Source organism: Zootoca vivipara, chromosome 11, assembly GCF_963506605.1.
Source record: "Zootoca vivipara chromosome 11, rZooViv1.1, whole genome shotgun sequence".
NCBI lineage: Eukaryota > Metazoa > Chordata > Lepidosauria > Squamata > Lacertidae > Zootoca > Zootoca vivipara.
Window position 1 is genome coordinate 36,528,264 of NC_083286.1, and position 23,295 is coordinate 36,551,558.

Genomic DNA, 23,295 nt, shown 5'->3' on the forward strand with positions numbered 1-23,295 from the left:
AAAACCCCCAAAAACCCAGTGTTGCAAAAAGGCTTCTATTGGCTTCAGTTGTATGGGTAGGGAGCAATCTTCCTGAAATATGCAGGTGGTACAAGAAGGATTTTCCTGCTTCAGAAGACACAGAGGTGTACCTAGGCTCCCTTGCACCCTTGGCAAGGAGCTGTAACTAAACACGTTAATTTAAAGGGGGGGCTGCTTCCGCTTGCTTAGGTTACATGCTATGATGGTAGCATTTGCGAGGCCCAATTGCCAAACATGCAATGGATGAGCTATTCTGTCACGCTCCCATAGTAAGCATCAGTAATTAATGAGTTTTAGCTCTATGGAAATTCCCACTGTGTTTATGAGAGACAATTTAATGAGTTGTGAAAGGCTATATTTAGAATGACAATAATTATATTATTTGTGGAATTGTTATTATTATGCAACTTGAAATCGGATGGCTTGTTTCATATTGAATATGTTAGAACTTTCCCTTACTGCATGCCATGTAGATCCAGCAGTGAGTTCAGACTTTTCCAACAGAAGTACGTCTTTCATGCCAGCCTTGGCCAGGTGGTAGGCAAGACTCACACCAACACAACCACCTCCAATAATTACTGTTTCTGCTGCATCTTTCCATCTTGCTTCTAAAGAAGGTTTTTCTTCCCTAGGAAAAACATAGAAACAGGAATCTTGCTTCTTTGCCTTTTTTATATACTGAAATACATATTTCTTATGTATTTTACATAAATAGTTCAAGAAGTATATTGTCATCCCTAAGATGGCAGAGTGAAAGAAGCCTCAGTTTAAAAAATAAATTATATAACAAATAAATAAATTATCAAATTCCCTTCTTTCCAAGAGAATGAAAATCAAATCCCCATCTTTCCTAGAGAATGAAAACAGCTAGCCAATTATGAGACTTATTTGCTGCACTTTGTGCAAAATCATAGCACAGTTGGTAGAGCATGAGACTCTTAATCTCAGGGTTGTGGATCTGAGTACCATGCTGGGCAAAAGATTCCTGCATAGCAGGGGGTTGGACTAGATGAGCCTCATGGACCCTTCCAACTCTACAATTCAATGATTCTATTCATAACATTGTTCCTTTCAGAATGACACCCACTACCAATCTGCTGAGAATGCTTCAAAATATTCACCTCCCATTTTATCCAGGTTGCTAAATGAGGATTCATTCAAAATAAAAATGCCAAGAGTGCCCTTTAGCTCTCTATATTGGACAAACAGGCCAAACCCTATGCCAAAGGATAAATGGACATAAATCTGACATCAGGAATCACAAGACAGAGAAACCAGTAGGAGAACACTTCAATCTCCCAGGACATTCTGTACAAGATCTCAAAGTAGCTATCTTATTACAAAAGAATTTCAGAAATAGACTAGAAAGGGAAGTTGCTGAATTGCAACTTATTACCAAACTTAAAACCATGGAGAGACCTGGTCTGAATAGAGACATTGGATTCTTAACTCATTGTACATGATAAAGCTATTTTTAGCCATCTCACCCCTTGCTTTTCCCTGTAAGACCAATTGCAGTAGTTAACAGTCGTCAACAGGTTTATCACACCTATCAGCCAATCACCCATTCCCACTACCCTTCTGAATAATAGCCTTCCCCACCCTCTCACTAGTCTGGTGACTTCTGTTTCAGGGTATCTGAAGAAGTGTGCATGCACATGAAAGTTCATACCAATGACAAACTTAATTGGTCTCTAAGGTGCTACTGGAAGGAATTTTTTTTCTTTTGTTTCGACTACGTCAGACCAACACGGCTAACCTGTAACGATGATTCACTCAGAATGCTTTCAGCTAATCACACTGCTGCTTCCATTGCTGCAAATCTGAGAGGAGCTTAGTCAACATACTGTTCCAGACACTGGGTAGGAAGCAGCAGAAAGAGCAGGCAGATTGTGCCACTTTTGTTTAAAGCAGAGGCAAGGTGCCACAAGATTTTTGGTTTCCGTGCTGGAGGGAAAGACTCACTTTCTTGCAGTGCCATGCAGAACCCCCCTGCCTGCCTTCAACATCTCCATTTATCCTTCTCCGAGTCCCCAGCTGTGCTTTCTTCCCCTGCCACACTTGTGTATGTGTCAGGTCTATGTTTGCTTCCGTATGACCCGCTTATTGAGCTTTTGTCCTGCTTTGTTTGCAGGGCCAGCCCACCCATGAGGACAGGTGAAATGACTGCCTCAGGCAGCAGGATCCACAGGGGCAGGAGATCCCGATGTAGATCTTTATTCCTCCTTTTTTCCTGATGTAGATCCTTCACTCACCCCATTTTTCTTGGTGGGGTGGAGGGCGCCATTTGGTGGTTTACCTCAGGTTCCAAAATGTATTGGGATGTCTGTTTGTACATGTCTGTTTGTACATGTTTATGGAGCTATTTATTGAGCATTCATTCTTATTTTTTGGGCAGGGAGGTTATACAATGGTGACAGTCTAGAAGTGCCCAGTGTGTGTTTCTGGATTAAGTGAGCTTGCCTCTTGCTTATCCCTAGCTCCAGTTGCTGTTAGCTGCCCTGCCCACTGCTCTACCAGCTCAAGTGAGCAGCAGCCACAACTGTTCACCACTCACAACCATTCACAGGTTCATTCACCCTAAAGGCAGCTTCCATATTGAGCTGAGGTATACCAATTTAATGTTCAAAGGTCTTCAATTGTGTGTTTACCTTTCAGTGTGTATTAATAATACACCATGTGGGAATGGACACAGAATGGACCTCTCTCAATTTTGGTTGATCTCTAAAGGTTATAGTTGTGGGATGGGGAGAGGGAGGGACACCTCAGTGTCACCAACATGCAAGGATTTCGGAGAAAGCATTTACCTTTTTAGCAAAGACATTTCACACCTGCATAGGAGTTACAGAGTATGGGCTACAACAGGATGCATACAAATGCACCCCAAAAACACCTCCACAGACACTGTTAGAGGAGAAAAAGGCAATTTTGTAGAGTTATAAGTATGCCAAGAATGGATCAAAGGCAAGCAGGAATATATGCAGCCTTTTAGAAACGACTTAGGACATTAAGACCTGGGTTCCAATCCCTATTCAACCACAAAGCTTCCCAGGTGATAAAGGGGCGAGCTTCTCTCTGTTGTGAAGATGAAGGAACAACAGGATACTACCACCCTGAACTCTGCGAAGGAACAATGCAATAAAAATGTAACCAAATATTAATTTGACTTCTCACAGGACCTACATTAAATTTGTTCAGGTGTAATTAAGCGCATCCTCACACCCTGCTATGTTTTAATAATTTTACGCATGTAAAACGGGACACCCCCCCCCCCCAAGTATCTCTGCCTCAGACCAATTTCACAAAATAGGAAAACATCTCTTTTTAAGTCAGGAGCACCCAAAACTTCCCAATCTCGGGTCTGGGACAAATTACACAGCCACCAACACCACAGCGGAGCTTAGCTGCCTATGCACACAGAATCAGCCTTTATTTGAGGCCAGACTCGAGAGTAACCGGGCCAGCGACGCTAGACAAGAAGCGAAGGCAAGAGCCTGAAGCTGGACTCACCACCTTTCAGTGGTCGTCGGGCTGCAGGCAAAAGGCCGAGCAGGGAGCGAGCAGGCGGGCTCCCTGCCCCACAGCTTTGGCGGGAGCCATCGCAGGGCTCCCCGGAGCATGGCTTCTTCTCTTTCTGTCTGTCTGTCTCAGGAGATGGTGGCTCGGCTAGCGGAGGCTCTTTCCTTCCCAAAGTGCACCCCGCTCCCGCTGCTCCCCACAAGACAGACAGGCTGAGCCGTCGTTTTCCAGTTGGCAGAGCTCACTCCGCGGCCAATCCCCACGGCGGAGGGAACCAGGTCCGCCCCTCGAAGGCGAAAGAGCAGCTTATGGGGGTGGTGTTGTTATCTTGAAACATTTCTCCCTTTGAGCAGTTGCTGGGTGGGTTCCCCCCGCCGAACTGGCTTCTTGGGAGCTAGGGATGCAGGTGTCAGGGCGAGGAGACAAGAACTGGGGCTCAGGGGAAGTGAAGGAAGAAAACCTCGTTGGCGCCCTGAGGGGAGGCGAGACGCGGTGGAGGCGCACCCAAACCTAAGACCAACTCTTTCGTATTTTAAAAAGTGCTTTTCCTCCTGCGCCCCCTCCCACCCATTGTAAGCGGTCCACGTTTTTATACCCAGTAAAGAATAACGATAAATATTTGGGTCGGGGTTTAGGAAAAAATGACTTGCTTCCTGCAATGAGGGATCTCAAAACCTTGGGAAGTATATACGAAATCCTGAAAATGGCCGTTGGGAGCCAGCTTCGAACAGCACACTGAAAAATATGATGCATTTGTGGCATCCATGAACTAGGCGCTTGAGGGAGGCGAGGGGAATTACGTGGGAATTTGAAGCATTGCTTCCTCCCGCCCCGTAGGAAGCTGCCATATACTGAGCCGCACGCACCAAATCTTGCTCAGTATTGTCCACACTGACTGGCAGCGGCTGCACACGGTTTCAGTCACGAGTTCCCCCCAACTTGGGACCTCCTGCATGCGAGGCAAAATGCTGTGCCCTTAGCACTTAACACCCTAATAATTGTTTATAGGTAGCTATGAGTTGCCAAATGCTCGAAGGGGCGCTTTAAATGTATGGGGCGTTTAAGTAGCCGTGAGTCTACAATGCTGCTGCTGCTGCTCCGAGAGTGAGAGAGAGGTTATCCGGTGCTTGAGTTCTCGAGGCCCCGTTACTTTTCGCCCTTCGCAGAAAGGAACAAGTCCGAGCACGGTCTTGCCCGGGCGAACGCAGCTATATAGAGACGCCTCTTTCCCCCAATCGACTTCCAGCTCAGGATCCACCCACCTCCGGCCGTCCCTTCCCAAGGATATAAAACGCGCGAGCGGTTTGCAGCGCTCTCTGAGCCTCTTTGCTGGGGCGCGCTGCGTTTGTCTCGGCGGCAGAGGAGGGAAAGTGCAGTTCCCGACAGGATCGACAGGGCGGCGGATCATGGCACCTATTGGAGGGACCCCGAAAAACAAGAAGGTAAAGCCGCCGGCTGCTTGGGGCTCTTGCTTGCTTGGTTTGGTTGCGAAGAGAAGCCCCGAGGTAGCCTATAATAGAGCCGTCAAGCTTAGAGACATTTCTCTGTCTTCGGAGTGCTAGGGCAAGAGGTGGTCGATTATCTCCTGCAAGGCGTCATCGAGAAAAAGATCAACGGTGCTTTAATAGAAAAGTTGTGAGCGAGAGGGGGGGTCGTTTGGGGCTTTGCTAATAGGCAGACCCTGGGGGCTTCAAGAGGGTTAAAGGTGAAAGTCTGCTCCAAGAGTTGAGGTGTAGAAATAGACACCTTGGTCTATACCCGTGGAATAGGAGTTCGCTTTTCGAATAATAAGAATTATATAGGGGGGATCAGGATTTTAGAGATGCTTAGGTGGGCATGGCCAAAAAAAGGTTGGGAACCACTGGTCTACACCCTTAACTATCTCAGCTGCCCTAGACCATGGGTAGGCAACCTAAGGCCTGTGGGCTGGATGCGGCCCAATAGCCTTCTGAATCCGGCCCGCGGACGGTCTGGGAATTGGTGTGTTTTTACATGAGTAGAATGTGTCCTTTTATTTAAAATGCATCTCTGGGTTATTTGTGGGGCATAGGAATTTGTTCACCCCCCCCAAAAAAAAATATATAGTCCAGCCCACCACATGGTCTGAGGGATAGTGGACTGGCCCATGGCTGAAAAAGGTTGCCCTAGATGCTGTAGTGTGTAAGCCAGGAGCACCTGGTTCTGACCATTTTTTTTATATCCCAGGACATTTCATTCATTTTGTATGTCTCTCTCTCTCTCTGTGTGTGTGTGTGTGTGTGTGTGTATCTGATCATTCACATCGCTATGGGAATGTTCAGCATGACAGCAAAGTGTGTTTTCTGCATTTGGAACAACTGAATGTGATACTGATTTAGATAGATACACTTTTTACACGCTTTGGCCAGGATTCTGCATAAAAATGTAATCAGTCAGAATTGTTGGGTCACTTCCTATTTCATGAATATGCAAATTTGCAGTCCCGCAGGTGTGAATCTTCATTGTCATTAGAAAGCTTCACTAGAAGACTCATTGTTCATTGCTTTTATGAACATTACTCTGTGTGATTTCAAAGGAATTTAAATATTTGTGTTACTGTTGCTTGATCATGTATATGACTAAAACCTAATAGGAGAGGTAAAAGTACTCTTAAATATTAGACCCAAGGATAATACGCCTGTTTGAGAATGGAGTATGTATGTGTGCATAGCTATGAAGTTATATGTTTGAAGGAAAGTCACATCTGGGGGGAAACCTGAAGAAATAGATTACAGTGGAACCTCTGGTTAAGAAGTTAATTCGTTCCGAAGGTCCGTTCTTAATCTGAAACTGTTCTTAGTCTGAAGCACCACTTTAGCTAATGGGGCCTCCTGCTGCCGCTGTGCTGCTGGAGCACGATTTCTGTTCTCATCCTGAAGCAAAGTTCTTAACCCGAGGTACTATTTCTGGGTTAGCGGAGTCTGTAACCTGAAGCATTTGTAACGTGAGGTACCACTGTATTTGATCTTATCAATACAGCTTTTATGAAGATGGATAATCTAGCATATGATACTAGATAGTGTTCAGAAAGACAGAGATAAACAATTGGATTAGTCAACCAATAAACAGCTCCTTGGCCATGATTTTGGCAGTGTTAATGGAGAAAGAAAGGTAAATCTGGGCAATGTCATGGATAGAAGAACAAAAATATTTGAATGCGGTGGAAAATTTGGGCACCTTTTGCATACAAAGCATGGAAAATGAAGAGAAGTGTAAACAATGCTTGGGCAGGAGATTATATTGTGATACTGTTTAAATTTAGAAAGACTGTGTTGGGAATCATGCTGCCCAAAAAGCCTCACAGAGCGTGAAGGAGAAAAAGAAGCATAGAACTAAGAATGAAAGACGCTGTCATGTTGCTGTAGCAGAGAACGGACAATAACATAGTTGGTTTTTTGAGAGCTTTATTCGAAGGGTTGAGAAGAAGAAGAAGAGAAGAGCAGAGAACTATTCTTCTGCAAGTCTTTATATGTATTTGCATATGTGAGTGACCAACACCTTGCAAAGCATTTGGTGGAACCTTCTGTAAAGCTTTTACTTAAGCTAGAAAGGCAATGTGCCCCATTCCAGAACAGCTGTTTCCTAACAGAAGGGTGACCTTTGTGGTGATAGGGAAATGCATCGCCTACCAGTATCAGATTTGTTTAAAAAAATGTTAGCGTCCAGATTATACGTTCCTATAACATATGGGCAAGTGTAGTGTGTAACATGTGTACTGTTAGACTCAGTTCACACTGTCTTCACTTCAGAAGCAGAGTTTTATGAAGCAGGTCTTGTAAATCGTGAAGCAGTTAATAAAAAGGGGGGCACAGACATTTAGGGAGAGGTCAGTCTGAGATTTAACAGCAACTGTCACTGCAGCTATGAAAAGAAACACAGGGCAGCTGTCACTAACGCCTCAGTTAACTATGACTGAGGGATCACAAAAAGAGCTGTTCAGATGGCACCCCAGGCAATTGTCAGCAAACTTTTTCCTAATAAATAGCATTACATACTCAAGGGGAAACAATACTTTGAACAGGATCTGCCATCAAGCACATACGGGAGTAATAACCCCAAATGACACGTTGTCCTAGGGAAGGGCATAGCTTAGTATAGGAGCATGTGTTTTGCATGAAGAAGGCCCCAGCTTCTATCCTCATCACATCCAAGTGGGACTAAGAAAGACTCCTCCTTGAAATCCTGCAAACCATTGCCAGTCAGTGTAGAAAATTCTGAGCTAGATGGATGAGACTTTGATATAAAAACCAATATAGGGCACAAATAGATTCAAGTCTACCTGGTCACCATCCTAAGAGGTGTTAGTATGATATACTATAAATGCTATCAGTGGTAAGAATCACCTCCAGACTAGATATTTTACAGAATGCAAGTATTGTTTTTCCTTTTAGGCTACCAGAAACTACCAGAAACATTTCTATAGACAAAGTAGTAAAATATTTTGTACAAATAATTTTTTATAAATATATATATGAAGTTGCTGTAATGCAGGCACCCCCAAACTTTGGCCCTCCAGATGTTTTAGACTACAATTCCCATCTTCCCCGACCACTGGCAGTTGTAGGCCAAAACATCTGGAGGGCTGCAGTTTGGGGATGCCTGCTGTAATGGTTCTTTAGAGGATTTCCAAGAAGTGCATTGGTGATAATGAAGTGCCAAGAAAGGTGCAGATTGTGTTCCTTTGACCTATAAGGGTCTCAATAGTCCTCTTAAATTAGGAATGGGTAATTTCCTCCTGGAAGCTGAATGTGACCCTTACATATTTCCTGTAGTTTTTTTTCGTGCAGATTCAAAGTAACTACAGTAGTCCACTGCAAGTTAAAAAATTGTGCTCTGTGAATCCAGCACACAACTGGTGAATTTAGTGGCTTTTGTAACAGTCTTGCATTGCAATGCAATGATGCAAAATGGCTTGGTGTGAGTTTTAGAGTGTTGAGTAATAAATTTGGCATAGTCCTCCTGGCAAGCATTCTCTTATCAGTGGGAATGATATAAAACTAACACAGAGAGAGATTTAAGACAGATGTGTTGGCATGGTTGATGATAGCTGCTTTCTACATGGCAATCCAACAGTGGAATCTTACAAAGTTTCTTCAGAAAATATCAGCTCTCATCTGTGGCTCCTAGAAGCTGTCAGTATGCGACAGTGACCACACCCCAGGAACAGCTTCAACTGGCAAGCTAAACCAGATGAGGATAGCCAATGAGTCTCAAACCGTTGGCAAGTTAGGGACTTCCCTTACAAGCGAAGACAGACTGTGGTGGATTGAGTGGACATGATCAATAGCGGGCTCAACGGTCAAGAAGGCGGCTTCTGCATTTGCTGTAGAGGCAAATTAGGGGCATATGGGGCTCATCAACTTGGGAAAGTAGCCCATTTACTTTCAGAGAACGAAAACTCTGATCCTAAACCTCCACTGCCTTGTGTGATATCCTGTGGAGAAGATAAGGCTAAGAAATAAACCCTACATAAATCCATTATGAAGTCTTAAGATGAGTGGATGGTGCCTTGTACGCCTCCTTCTGGTAACTCCTGCTGCCCTGCTGGAATCAGACTTATTGCTCTGCTTTCCTTTGGACCACACCAACAAGTGGGGGCTTGTCTAGACATCCCAGGACCTCCATACACACTGCCCAGGCTTGCACCCCAGGAGGATCATTTAAGTGCAGCGGCTTACCTTTATATGTTGTATGAAATGTTAATGTATTTTATTATTATTTTCTCCTCCCTATGATATAATGTATTTATGTATATGTTTTCCGATACAAGTTGCTTGGAGACATTTTAGCTGAACATTTTAAAACATATGAACACTATGTAGTAGTTATTGTTCTTCTTCTTCTAGGGTATTCTTGAACGTCTAGATGCTGGAGAAATTGTGATTGGTGATGGAGGATTTGTCATTGCTCTCGAAAAGAGGGGATATGTAAAAGCTGGACCTTGGACTCCAGAAGCTGCACTAGAACACCCAGAAGCAGGTTAGTTTAATCTGCACATTGACCCTATGCTTGATAAAGCTATGATAAAAGCTGTGATCCTAAACAAAGTTTCTAGGGAGTAAACATCATTAAATACAATGAGTAAGGCTATAGAGGATTGTGGTTTATGCCCCTTGAAATCAGTGGAATAAGTCGGGTGCAATTAGTTCACATCCCATTTCATTCAATGGACTTAATCATAGTCCACTTTAGCTAAATAGGGGCTGTTGGCCCAATGCACAGGCCAATGAAAATTGGTTCTATTCAACAAATTTTAATGGGCTCTTTAATGGGCACATTTTCTGATTTATACCTGATTTTTTTATTTTATTACACTTTGAACTGGTTATTACAGAAATATTTCTTTAACATTATATCAGTAAAATAAAAAAATTCCTTCAGTAGCACCTTTTCATGCGGTATCTGAAGAAGTGTGCATGCACACGAAAGCTCATACCAAAATAAAAACTTAGTTGGTCTTTAAGGTGCTACTGAAGGAATTTTTTTATTTTACTTCGATCCAGACCAACACGGCTACCTACCTGTAACCATTATATCAGTAATTAATCTTTTTTATATTTTTTGCAGTTTTGGGGCTGCCTTAAAATAAGGATTTATACTGTTTGTTATCCTGTGTCTGAAGGCATCTATAGGTCTTTGAAGATAGGGTCATGGATTTACAAAGACAAGGGGGATGAAAGCAAATACTGTGATAATCACAAAAAAGCCATATTAATGTAATGATTGGTCTTTTGGTTATCCTCTGCTTCTATAGTAGCAGACAGTGTGGTGGGACGGCACTGCTCACCTGACCTCCAGTCATTGCATTGTCAGTGTTTACTGGGAGGGGGATGGTGGCTATAGTGCAAATGCGCTAATGGGATATTGGAGGGGCACTGCCTCTGCATTTGCACTGGGTTTTGCCAGCACTTCACCCCTCTACCTCCTAGTAAGCAGCAGTGATGCAACTAACAGGAGGTTAGGTGAACAGTAGTACCCCACCACATTATTTGTATCTGATGGTGTCAAATACTAGGTGTTCTGGTACCATTTTCAGTAGTAGCTTTATGTTCAAAATCATTTGGCAAAACCTGTACCTCTTCAAAGACAAAACTGTCCCTGCCACAGTATGGGAAGAGTGAAATTAAGCCTGATGCTGCTACTACTGTCCACCACTACAATTTTCCATGTATCACTCCAACTCCTTCAAAGTAAGGCAATATTTTAAAAATGCAATAAACAACTATTTCACAACTGGGGTGTATTGCGAAAGTCCCATACCAGTCAGGCAAACAGTGTTCTAAGTGTGAAATGTGAAATAGATGTGACCTTCAATCGTTCTTAAATTACATTTGTATGGGTCAAAATGTGGGGTGGGGGGTGGAGGGGTTACAGAGAGTGTAGTGTCAGATGTGACCTTGAAACTGGATAGGAAACCCAACAGCCTTGAAGTGAAGAAATAGAGCCTGTTTTTCTTGCCTTTGGTTAGAGTGTGGATGGTGCCAGTTATTTCACAGTAACTGCTGTGGGATTTGAGACAGCTATTCTGGCATCATAATTATAGACACATTTCCTTGGAATTAAGTGCTTTTTATTGTGGCAGAAAATGCTTCCTAAATGAGGTGACAAGTAGAAATAATTAGTGGCCTACCTGTGTACGTTAAGTATCCTGCACTGCAGGGGTACCAACATGATTACCCTGCAGAAGTTGTTGGACTACAACTTCAATCATCCTTGACCTTTGGTCATGCTATGGCCAGTTGATGTTGGGATCCATTAAGATCTGGAGGACACTGCATTGGCTATCTGTGTTCTATGGTCTCTATAAATTCATTGTAGTTGTGGGTGGCACATTTTCCCATTTAAAATCTTCTTTTGATACACTGCCTGTTAAAAATGCTATTGCATATTGCACCAGTAGACTAAGGAAAAATAGCTTAATTGGCTAAAGACAATATCCAGTAGTGGAGAACAGACTTCTATCCATGCAACAGGACTTCCCCTTCCTCTTCTCCTCCTCATGCAGCTCCTTGCATGCCTACTAAAACTGCTAGGGTTGTGGACCCTAGTCTAGAGCAATTTGGGGGAGGCTGCAGAGGGAAAGAGAAGAAGGGGAAATCTGCTTGGATAACACTGGATATTGCTCTAAGGAAAGGAAAGAATATGCCTTTCATTGCAACTTCAGATCTACCTGGAAGTCTTTCATCAGTTATTATCATATGAATCCCATTTATTTATACTTCTAATTTGCAGAGATTTTCAAAACACTCAAGTCAACATTGTTCTTATTTTACAGGCAGGAAAAAGAGGATGAGAGATAGTGATTTTGCTTTCCCAAGATACCTCTACAATAGCGAGGAACCTTAAACCTTCCTGGTTCAAATCCAATTTTGTCCAGCTGTCAGACCTACAGTGAAATGGTTTAACAGTCTCAGATGCCTTTTGCATCAATCATGTACCAATTGCAAGTTGGGAAATTAATGTGCAGATTTTTAATTGATTAAATATGTATACCCTTTATTAATAAATCAACGGGAGTGTTTCTTTTTAACAGTATAACAACTCAGTTAAAAATGAAGCGAATCACTATGTGATAGGTCAAAAAATGGAACACGATAAGGCAATACCATGTGAAAGGAGCTGCTGCCACAATATTAACATTATATCTGACTCTTCATTTTGTTTAAACATTTTGCAGTTCGTCAGCTGCATCGAGAATTCCTCAGGGCTGGATCAAATGTTTTACAGACATTCACCTTTTATGCCAGTGATGACAAATTAGAAAACAGGGGGAACTATGTAGCTGATAAACATTCTGTGAGTAGTTTCAACCGCTTTTTTATTATTATTGACAAGCAGAGTTACAATGCAGAAACATGGGTCATCTTTGCAAGACCTAATTCATTAAATTTAAAAATTCAAATAGAAATAAAATATATGAAGATTTAGTATACTGAAATGGCATGATAGAGATGCTACCTGGATTACCTTCCAAAAAAAAAACCAGGGACAACCCGTCAGATGAAAGAGGCAAGCTAGTTACTCTTACTGTAGTTATTCCTCACAAAGCACTTTCAAGTTGTTTAATACTGTGGAAAACAGGAGCTGACAAGGGCTAAATTTTTTCAATTAATTGTGACACTTTCCCCAGCGTCTCTAATATTAGAAATAATAATAATAATAATAATTAATAATAATAAATTTATTATTTATACCCCGCCCATCTGGCTGGGTTTCCCTAGCCACTCTGGGCGGCTTCCAACAGAAAAATGAAATGAAATAATCGATTAAACATTAAAAGCCTTCCTAAACAGGGCTGCCTTCAGATGTCTTCTAAAAATCTGGTAGCTGTTTTTCTCTTTGACATCTGATGGGAGAGCGTTCCACAGGGCGGGCGCCACTACCGAGAAGGCCCTCTGCCTGGTTCCCTGCAGAAAGCTTTAGAATACTCAGGAATAAAAGTTTTGTGTCTCTATTGTAGAAAATGTATACTTTTTGTGCATTCTGCAATTTCTGTAGAGAGGAATGAAGCCACAGCAGGGTCCCCAGACTACGGCCCGGGGGCCGGATGCGGCCCAATTGGCCTCCCAATCCAGCCCACGACAACCCCCGCCACTCGCCGGCGCCGCCCGCTCTTACGGCGCGCAGCGCTCTTCCAGGTCGGAAAAAAGCACCGAAAATCCTTTGTGCGCATGCGTATGGGCCTCTCCCGACCCAGAAGAGGTCATTTCTGGTGCACTTCCGGGGCGGGGGAGGCCCATACGCATGCGCACAAACGATTTCCGGCGCTTTTTCCGACCTGGAAGCGTGCCGCCACACCAGTAAGCGTCCGTGCGCATGCGCACAGGCGCGCACTCCCCCGCCCGCCCTCCGCGCGATCGGCGCGGTGGGAACCGGCCCAAAGCCCGGTAAGTCTGGGGACCCCTGAGCCACAGCAATACGAAAATTCCAGTTCTCAATCCAGACAGGTGTTCCTAAAGAAGACCACGGACAGTAGTATTGACAGCTGCTGAGAAGCCCTAGAAAATTAACAAGGTCACACCTCCTCTTCCATCTCCTGGTGTTGATTGTCAGCTAGGGAAACCTGAGGCAGCTTATGAATCCATGAAAGAAAGCAGATTGAAATGGAACCAGATAATCAGGAATGTCTGGAGATGTGCCACCACACCACATACTGAAGCAACTTGCCCCCAAATGGGGAGCCTAGTCAATAATTAGATAAATAATCCGTCTCCAGGGATCCCCCTCCCCTACTAGTGGTCTTACTATCACATCCTCTTTTGAGCATTCATCATCCCATTACCCATTCCTGCATTCCAGGGGGTTGGATTAGATGATCTTCCAGGTCCCTTCCAACTCTATAATTCTGTGATCAATCATGCAAGTTGTAGGTTGCATTTCTCCAAGATCCCTTTTCAGAACCTTAAGCTGCAGGAACTGAAACGCACTGCTAGATCAGGAGCACACTCAGTAAAATCCTTTACGCTGTCCACTAATAAAAACCACCACCTTATGAAATTGTACTGTGATGATTGGTAAAATGTGAGACATCTTAGTTGGACAACAAATGTAACGTGCATTCATTTTTCCTACAATAAAAGTGTATGTATGTGTATGGTGTAACTCTGTACTAATGTTATTTCCATATTATCAGGGCAAGAAAGTAAACGAAGCAGCCTGTGACATTGCGAAAGAAGTGGCTCAAGAAGGGGATGCTTTGGTGGCTGGAGGCGTCAGCCAAACCCCTTCATACTTGAGTAGCAAGAGTGAAGCTGAAGTTAAATCAATCTTTCGAAAGCAGCTAGAAGTTTTTACCAAAAAGAATGTGGACTTCTTAATTGCAGAGGTAAATACAACCACTAAGGAAACAGTAAGTGGTGATAATGAGGTAAACGGCTTTTGTGATAGGTTCGTATCTGGAGTTTGTGTGAATTGAAAAGCTGCTTGCACAACGGGGCTCTGCAGATTTGCAACCCACCTGCCCCGAAAGAGTGACCAAGGCAGGCCAAAATCAGGCCTAAACCCCTGTTGGAATGGATCTAGAAAATCTGTTTCATCCAAGAGTGCCAGAGCCAGAATTGGGGGCAGAGTCAGGGCACCCCCTCAGAAATTTGTGCCCCCAATGCTGGAAGGTGTGGGATAACAATGACTTGGGCCTAGCCTCTATACAAACAAAAGAGAATGAATGCTCAATAAACTGATATATATCTCATAGCCTCCACATAAAAGTTACATGAACAAATCAGGATAGATGCTCAGTGAATAGGTTGGTAGAACCTTTAAACAGATACCCTGAGGTACAAAGGAGTTTAGTATATGACGAAAGATACTCAGCAAATGCCATTTTTGGAGGGAAAGTTTTGAATATTTAGAAAATAACAGGGATCCCCATTTCCCTCTCCGCTGGGCTGGGAAGGCGAAGCACTGGCTTCAGCAAAGGTGGCGCCCATCTGAACATGTAGGTGAGTGGCCCACTGGTGGTATTCTTCTTGCCAGGGGAGGGCAGCAGAAAACCTTGAAATATAGAGCATTCCAAAGGTGGGGAGGGAGCAGAGCTAAGCATCAGGCCCCGTTCGGAGTCAATCACAGTGCCAGTCCAGAGCTGGGGCAGTGATCAGGGCTAATTGTAGTCCACCTCCATTTCACCACAGCCACCATGCGTAGATATGGGGCAGATGCAACGATGGCTCTGACCTTCCACAAAGCCCTTTTCTCAGGAGGTGGGGTTTTTGCATTGTACCCCAAGTTTAATTGTACTTTTTCTTTTAGTCTTCTGTTTGTTTTTGTCGCATTTTCACACAAAAGGTAGTATTATGCTCTGAACTCTCTCCCCCCCTTTTTTTCCTACTCCTTTCATCTCTTTTTAGTATTTTGAACATGTTGAAGAAGCTGTGTGGGCAGTTGAAACCTTAAAGGAAGCTGGCGTGCCAGTTGCAGCAACTCTTTGTATTGGTCCAGAAGGAGATATGCATGGCATATTACCTGGAGAATGTGCTGTCAAACTTGTAAATGCTGGTAAGATTCTATTTTTCACATATCCATCGTGAGACAAGTTAAAATATTAGCAATATGGAAGGAGATGAAAGAAGCTCAGCAAAAGAAGGTACATGTCTGAGTAGGAAAATACTGGATAAGGGAGAAGGTAAAAGGAAGCCCTGTTGGATCATAGTGGACCCAGCTTTTGGGGTGGGAGGAGCATTGCCTCATTCTCCCTAATGGACCAATTAGTCAAATAGTTCTACTTTTTATTTTAAATTTTCTTTGTTTATTAAGGCTCAAAGTAAAAACGGCATTTTAACAAGTGCTTTACAAATGATCCTATCGTCCACTTTAGCTATTGTAGCACAGAAAAACAGGTAAGTGGTGCCATCCACAGGCAAGTGGGGAACAGCTATCAATGTCTTGATTCTTTCTTAAAAGGTGCACGAGATGCAAATCCTGGCACAAAATACTTGAAGTTTGTAACCCACACCCATACTTGGTTGCTTTACAATACCAGCAATCCCACACTTAAATCAGGCAGCTAAAATGAATAAGCTTTGGATGGGAGGAATCAGGAATGGGTTTTTGTGTGAAAGGACTGTGAGCAAAACACACACAGACACAAACACACACACACACACATTTCTGGGCTGGGAGGTATCACTAAGAGGTACCTCCTGCCCTTTAATTCTAAGTATACATTTACCTCCCTTTCTAAGCTAGTATTTTGCATGTGATGCCAGTTTGTGGTCTTTGGGTGGGAACTTAGCAAATCCCTCAAGCTTGAAGTCTGCCCACTCCAGGTCTAGAGTACATTCAGCCCAGCCCTGCAAGGCATGGATCTCATACTTTAATATGACACTCCCAGAATTTCAAAGACAATAAGTACTTGGATATTTATGTCTGTTTCCATACATGCATATTTAAAATGCAGTTCAAAAAAACCCCATCACATCAAAAAGGGTGGCGCTCTGGGTTAAACCACAGAGCCTAGGCCTTGCCGATCAGAAGATCGCTGGTTTGAATCCCCGCGACAGGGTGAGCTCCCATTGCTCGGTCCCTGCTCCTGCCAACCTAGCAGTTCGAAAGCAAGTCAAAGTGCAAGTAGATAAATAGGTACCGTTACAGTGGGAAGGTAAACGGCATTTCCGTGTGCTGCTCTGGTTCACCAGAAGCTGCTTTGTCATGCTGGCCACATGACCCGGAAGCTGTATGCCGGCTCCCTCGGCCAATAATGCGAGATGAGCGCCACAACCCCAGAGTCGGTCACGACTGGACCTAATGGTCAGGGGTCCCTTTATACACAGATCACATTAGTTTTAAAAACATTGAATTGAAAGACATTATGAAACACTTCACTTCTTATTCTTTAGGTGCTTCTATTGTTGGAGTAAACTGCCATTTTGATCCAGCTACTTCCCTCAAGACTCTGAAACTCATGAAGGAGGGCTTGGCAGCTGCTAAACTAAAAGCACACCTGATGTCACAGCCGCTTGCTTTTCATACTCCGGACTGTGGGAAGCAGGGGTTCATTGATCTACCAGAATTTCCTTTTGGTAAGACTTTTGTTGTTGCTGCTGTTCTTAGTGTGAAGCTGCGAGAAAAATAGCGCTTATACATCAAACAGGAGTATACAGCATACATCAAATATCCAGTACATGTACTGGAAATAGCCCCAGTTGCCTTCAAAAGCATACAGTTGGTCTGGAACTGAAGCCATGTTGCATTGTATAAAATGTATTTATTATTATTTTTAAATATTCTGTACATATTTCAAGAGTGATTTATACTCAATTAGATTAATTATAAAATACAACAATAAAACAGTAGGGTCAGAGTCTAAAATTTTAAACCCAAAGATTGCCGCCAAGTAAACATCTATAGCAGGAACAGGAACCATTTTTCAGACCACATACTACATTACTCAGCAAAAAAGCTATTGGGGGGGGGGGGTCACACTTCATATGTGGGCAGAGCCCAAAAGTAGACAGGGCCAGTTACCATGCAGATCAGCTGAGGGGGTGTTGTTTTCATCCTGTTATAGGGCTGGGCTTGATGTTCGTGCTGGGACTGGGATGAAATTGAGCATATGCTTCCCAAATGATCAGCAAATATCGTCTAAGGAGCAGGAGAAAGCTACTGATTTTCATCCCCATCTCAGTATGCTTAAAGCTTTCCACCTTGCATGCTGCAAGGTTTAAAGGGGATTAAAAAGGGGATTAGAAATATTTGAACCTCCTTGTTCATCAGATGATCTGATTCTATTCCATTTGGTTGGGAAAACATGTAGGTAATTCTTGGAACTAGAAAAGAGTGCTGAAAAAATTGTTTAGATCACTTTGTGGAATAGGGAGCCCTACCTAAGAAAAGTCCATTTGGAAACTGAAAACTTGTTCCCCAAGAGTGGCTATTGAGATTGGCTTTGCCTTATGGAAAATACACAATTGTCTGTCCTGGTTAGTGCTGTCTAAAGAAAACAAACATATTTTGTAAAAACATTTGGATGACAATGGTAGTGTTTTGCACAGATTTTTATCACCAAATATTCAGATAATAGTGAAGTTAAAGTAATTACATTTCATTACAGCTTTGGAGCCAAGAATTCTATCCAGATGGGATGTTCACAAATATGCAAGAGAGGCCTATAATTTGGGGGTTCGATATATTGGAGGGTGCTGTGGGTTTGAACCATATCACATCAGAGCAATTGCAGAGGAGCTGGCCCCTGAAAGAGGATTTTTACCACAAGCCTCTGAAAAACATGGCAGCTGGGGGAGCGAATTGAGCATGCATACCAAACCATGGGTCAGAGCAAGGTAAAGTATATATTTAACTCTGATACTAAAATAACCCACTATATATATTCCTTTTTCAGAAATGCATCGCCTCATATAGCAAATTACTTGGTAGTAGTAGAACTCTATGTCATGGTACAAAACGATGCGCACAAGCAGTTTTGAACAGTAATTTTATAGACCTAAACACCAAGATGGAAGTAATGGATGCAGGATATTACTAAACATGTGCATTTAGATCAATAGAGTGACTGAGTTAAATACCCTCCAGTTTACTAGAGTACCTGTTATTCAACCATTGTACAGTCAAGTTTCATTCAGATTTCCTGATATAAATGTTGTTCCTTTCATGTTAGGTTGGCAGCATTTGCTATGTACAGTAAAGCTAGAGAGACTGAATTCAATCAGAATACTAACTTCTTAGTTTGTGTGTTGTGTAGTTTCCCCTAATGCTCCAAACATGTTGGGACATTTAGAAATCAACATTTAGCAAAACAACTATGGTACCAGACTTTTAGAGGGCATCTGAAGGCAGCCCTGTTTAGGGAAGCTTTAATAGATTATTGTATTTTAATACTTCTGTTGGAAGCCGCCCAGAGTGGCTGGGGAAACCCAGCCAGATGGGTGGGGTATAAATAATAAATTTTTATATTATTATTATTTCATAATAAACTTGTTCTGTTCATACTACTTCTTGGGCGCCCGATGCATTCCCCATCAAGGCCCTCTGTCCCTACCAATTTTTAAATTAAAAAACCTGTGAGGGTTTTATTTCAGGCCAGGGGTTTCTCTTTTTGGGGGGGGATCTGTGTTTTCTTTGTTTTGAGCTGTATGTAGATATGTTGCCTGGGCCCCTGGGGATATAGTTTTTCAGGGGTGGGGGCAGTTCTGAGCATCACCGCTTTCATTCTGTGAAATGGGTATTTTGTGGTGCTCATAACAGTTTCTTAGATTTCCAAATATTCTTCCTCCCTGACACAAAATGTTGGGGATTCTTTTGTTATTGTGTGGTATTGCCCTCCTTTTTGTTGCAGCTAAGCCAGAGGGCCACAGAAAAGTTCAGCAATTATTTGGAGCATGATTGTGAAGGTTGTCTGAGGTCCTGAAACCTCATTTAAACTTCTTACATTGCAATCATTATATAGGTTGCCTTTGAACATTCAACAATGTTAAAAACTATAGTCGAGATTTCTGGAAACCTACTATCCATATCCCTGGGGCTACAAAGTTCATTTGTGCCCCCTCCCCCTTTTCACTGTATTATATATGTCAGTGTTATTTTTGTCCTGGCCTTAGCAGGAAAAGAAACTAGTAAATATGCATATAACCCTTTCAAAAGCACCTGTATTTCAGAAGTGATATGTTAGGGTTTTATGTCTCAATATCCTTGGAGAGGTGGGGTGGGGAGAATTAGCAGCAATACAATGCTGATGTGCCCCCTTATGTGTGTGAGGCCCTTGGTGCTGGATCTCAGTGTCTGGGCTTACACTATTGATCCCTCTGGCAAGTCCATCGCTAGGGTTGCCACATGTCCTCTTTTTCCAGGACAGGTCCTCTTTTTCATGGGTATGTAAAATCAGAGTCATCATAGTGAGCCAAAGTTAAAAGTAGAACACCATCAATTGAGTTATTAAAACAATCCTTTGCACTGTTAGGTTTACAACCAAAATTATTCCATGACAATCTGTTGATTTACATGCTAAAATATTTTGTGAAATATCTCGTACTGGTATCCCTCTTTGCTTAAAAATATATTGACTAGGATTTGTCCCTTTTTTTAACCTAGGGCTAGGAAGGAGTACTGGGAGAATCTATTGCCTGCTTCAGGAAGACCATATTGCCCCTCGCTGTCAAAGCCAGATGCCTGGGGGGTGACCAAAGGGGATGCTGAGTTGATACAGCAGAAAGAAGCAACATCTGAACAACAGCAGAAAGAACTCTTCAAAAGACAGAAATTCAAACCCAGCACTGTAGCATAGATTATTAGCAATTTTGTCTATGCAAAAACAAGCATGACACTGTATAATTGACAACTCAATGGAAAGATCAGACAGAATTTATTAGTTGGAAGTATAATAAATCTCAAAACACTTTTTAAAAATGAAAATGCACCTGTGCTATATGCTGCACTTTTATTGAATACTCCAACTTATTTGCAGTACACACAATTCAGAGCATGTTCATCCTCTAATCCTATTGAAATAATAGGGATTTAATGCTTACATGTAAAATAGTCCAATCCTAAGCAACTTTTCTCAAAATTAAGACTCACTGCATTTAACAGAATTTCCTTCCTAGTAAATGTGCTTAGGATTTCACCAAATAACTTGTGTTAATTGGAACTTTATATGGATTGTGCCCATTATCTTAGATGGAGAAGTTTTATCTAATGTCCTCCCCCCCCATAAGCACAGCACTCTTTATGAAAGCTAAAACAGATGAATACTTATTTTGGAAAAATATATTTTTCTCAGGATAGGAATAGTTTAAATCACTGCAATTTATATAATTTTTAAAAATAAAATACTTCTGATAAACAGCAGACTATTTTCAAAATATTTGTTGGTTTTATTCTCCCAGGCTTGAGATGGCATTGCGATCTCTAAATGCATATTACAGGAGATCAAATTAAGCTAAAATTTATTCAGCATTCAAAAAAAATGTTTATTAAAAAGGGTTATTTATAGTTCCAATCAGAAACAGGAAAATGAAAAGAAGATACAAGAATATAAAACTCTTTTCTCCATGTGAAATCCAAACATGTAACTTCTAGAAATGCATGAAATCCACTTGGCTTTTCCATTACAAATTAGCAAGAAGTCTTATATATAGATCATGACTGAAGTTTCCTCCTGAGCTGCTGAGCTTTCCAGACTGTGGGTGGTATCCAAAAGTGATGGTACTGAAAGAATCCACCAGTGGAATGGGGAGGAGGCCATTTCAATGACCCCTAAATTCCATGCCCTCTCTATATCTGCCTCAAGGGTTTGGGGGGGTCCCCTCAGAGCAGATTTATGCCCCTCAATATACTATGGGTTTTGTGAGGTGCTATGCAGGAAGGGGAAATGGACAAAAGAAATCCCTCCCTGTTTTGTTGACCAATTCCTTCCGTCAATAGATAGTTGCCACTGGGTACCACTCTAAAACTATGCAGATATTTAGGTCCACTTCACAATGAAGCATCTGTGGAAGCTGATCACAATGCCTTTCACCACTCGGCATGATTGATCCATTCCAATATACTGCGCTAGTGCTCCTGATCAAGTAGTTGAAATAATCTTATATCTAATCTCGTATGAGGGCTTTGGTACCCGCTTTTAAAAAGAGAAATCTCCATTGCTCACTGAAACTAAGGTCACATGTTAAAACCTTAAGGACTGAAAATCTTCAGGGCCGGCCAGAGACATTTTGGCACCTGAGGCAAACCACAAAATGGCGCCACCCTCCCTGCCAGGGAAAAAGGGGTGAGTGAAGATATACATCAGGAACAAGGGGGGAAATAAATATCTACATTGGAATCTGCTGCCCCCTGTGGTTCCTGCCACTTAAGGTGCTTGCCTCAACTTGCCTGATGTAGCTAAATACCGGTAGATGACTAATATCTGCTATATACTGAGGGGATTGGCCTATATGTGACATCATTCAGTTCTTTTATATCTAAGAGCAATGTTCTGTATTAATACCAATAAAGATTTACAAATTACCCTAATGTCTTGCTGTTTTGAGAGTGAAATTATATTTAAAGCTTGCACTGTTAAGAAAAATGAATAAAGGTACCCTAACACAATGTTTTAACATGCTTCGTTTGGAACAGAATATTCTTCCTGAATATGTTTGCCCTGCCACCTTTCTTCTCCATGACACATTATAGAACTCCTTTGCAATTGTGCATACACATAAAAAAAGGCAGTATCAATCTTGTAACAATAAAGCAGGAATGGGAAGTTCTGGTCCTCCAAATGTAGCTGTAACAATATATATATACAGTTAAACCTCGGTTGTCAAACGTAATCTGTTCCGGAAGCCTATTCGGCTTCCGAAATGTTCAACAACCGAGGCACGGCTTCTGATTGGTTGCAGGAACTTCCTACACTCAAGCAGAAGCTGCATCAGATGTTCGGTAAGATTTCCAAAAAACATTCAAAAACTGGAGCATTTACTTCTGGTGTTTTGGCGTTCAGGAGCCGAAACATTCCAAAACAGAGGCGTTTGGGAGCAGAGGTTTGAGTGTGTGTGTGTGTAATTCCTGTTCTTTGTCACTGGTTTCCAAAAGGAATAGTCTAATACTTTAACCGTCAACAACTTGAATCTAGGACTTTACTTCACTTTGTGTGTCTTGTGTCCAAGAAGATGCTTTGCCTGGGTGTTCTGGAGCAACCATAGTTTGTTTAAAAATAATAGCAACAGACAGGTTTTCAACCCTTGAATGTTTTCAGTCAACCATCCGCTGAGAATTGAACATCATCTGCACATCCTGGAAGCCAAATAGGGCATTTCTGCAGCAGTTACTTGGAAGGGTTTGTGTTGCCTTTACAGTACACACATTTAATGTATTGGGATTCATTCTCTATTTTCTCCACGAGGAGGAGCTGGCTGAGCGAAATCATATAACACCATCTCACAATTCTCTGGGGCAGCCTCATAAGGGTGTTCTGTTCTGGTAATATACATGGTAATAAACAGTCCTTACAGATATATGCTCCTTAAATCAGGGGTAGGGAAACCTGTGGCCCTCCAGATGTTGGACTCCAGCTCCCATCATTCTTGGCCATTGGCTATGCTGGCTGGGGCTGATGGGAGTTTGAGTCCAACAATATATGGTGGCCCACAGGTTCCTTGCTTTTACATTAACTGTATTTTAATCCACTGTTTAGAGGGCCTTCAAGTGGAAAAATTTTTTACAAGTAAATGTTAATAGTAACAATGGAATGCTGTTTCTGCTTCTTCCTCACTAATGTCTCTGAGCAAGAGTAAATAACAT

At 42.3% G+C, this 23,295-nt stretch overlaps 2 protein-coding genes across 6 annotated transcripts in view; one reads left to right on the forward strand and one right to left on the reverse strand.

Moving 5' to 3' along the window:
- Positions 1-3,984, reverse strand: part of DMGDH (dimethylglycine dehydrogenase) — a 53,292-nt gene extending 49,308 nt beyond the window's left edge. For 2 of the 5 annotated variants that reach the window (XM_035099563.2, XM_035099567.2), the window contains exons 1-2: positions 3,532-3,982; positions 481-649 (exon numbers count right to left, since the gene is read on the reverse strand). In XM_035099563.2, coding sequence (XP_034955454.1) covers positions 481-649; positions 3,532-3,641 — 279 coding nt within the window. In that variant the 5' untranslated portion in view covers positions 3,642-3,982. The other 3 variants (XM_035099565.2, XM_035099566.2, XM_035099568.2) reach the window with 3 other exon arrangements.
- Positions 3,985-4,824: 840 nt separating this feature from the next.
- Positions 4,825-22,017, forward strand: LOC118076698 (betaine--homocysteine S-methyltransferase 1). Its single transcript, XM_035099569.2, has 8 exons — positions 4,825-4,982; positions 9,405-9,537; positions 12,236-12,354; positions 14,192-14,383; positions 15,405-15,552; positions 16,893-17,075; positions 18,107-18,335; positions 20,101-22,017. The coding sequence occupies exons 1-8, from the start codon at positions 4,947-4,949 to the stop codon at positions 20,291-20,293; spliced, it is 1,233 nt and encodes a 410-aa protein (XP_034955460.1). The 5' UTR covers positions 4,825-4,946; the 3' UTR covers positions 20,294-22,017.
- Positions 22,018-23,295: the final 1,278 nt, after the last annotated feature.

Coding starts and splice junctions, on each gene's coding strand:
- LOC118076698 (XM_035099569.2), top strand. CDS start 4,947: ATGGCACCTATTGGAGGGACCCCGAAAAACAAGAAG. Junction 14,384..15,404: donor TGGACTTCTTAATTGCAGAG/GTAAATACAACC, acceptor ATCTCTTTTTAG/TATTTTGAACATGTTGAAGA. Junction 15,553..16,892: donor TGTCAAACTTGTAAATGCTG/GTAAGATTCTAT, acceptor CTTATTCTTTAG/GTGCTTCTATTGTTGGAGTA.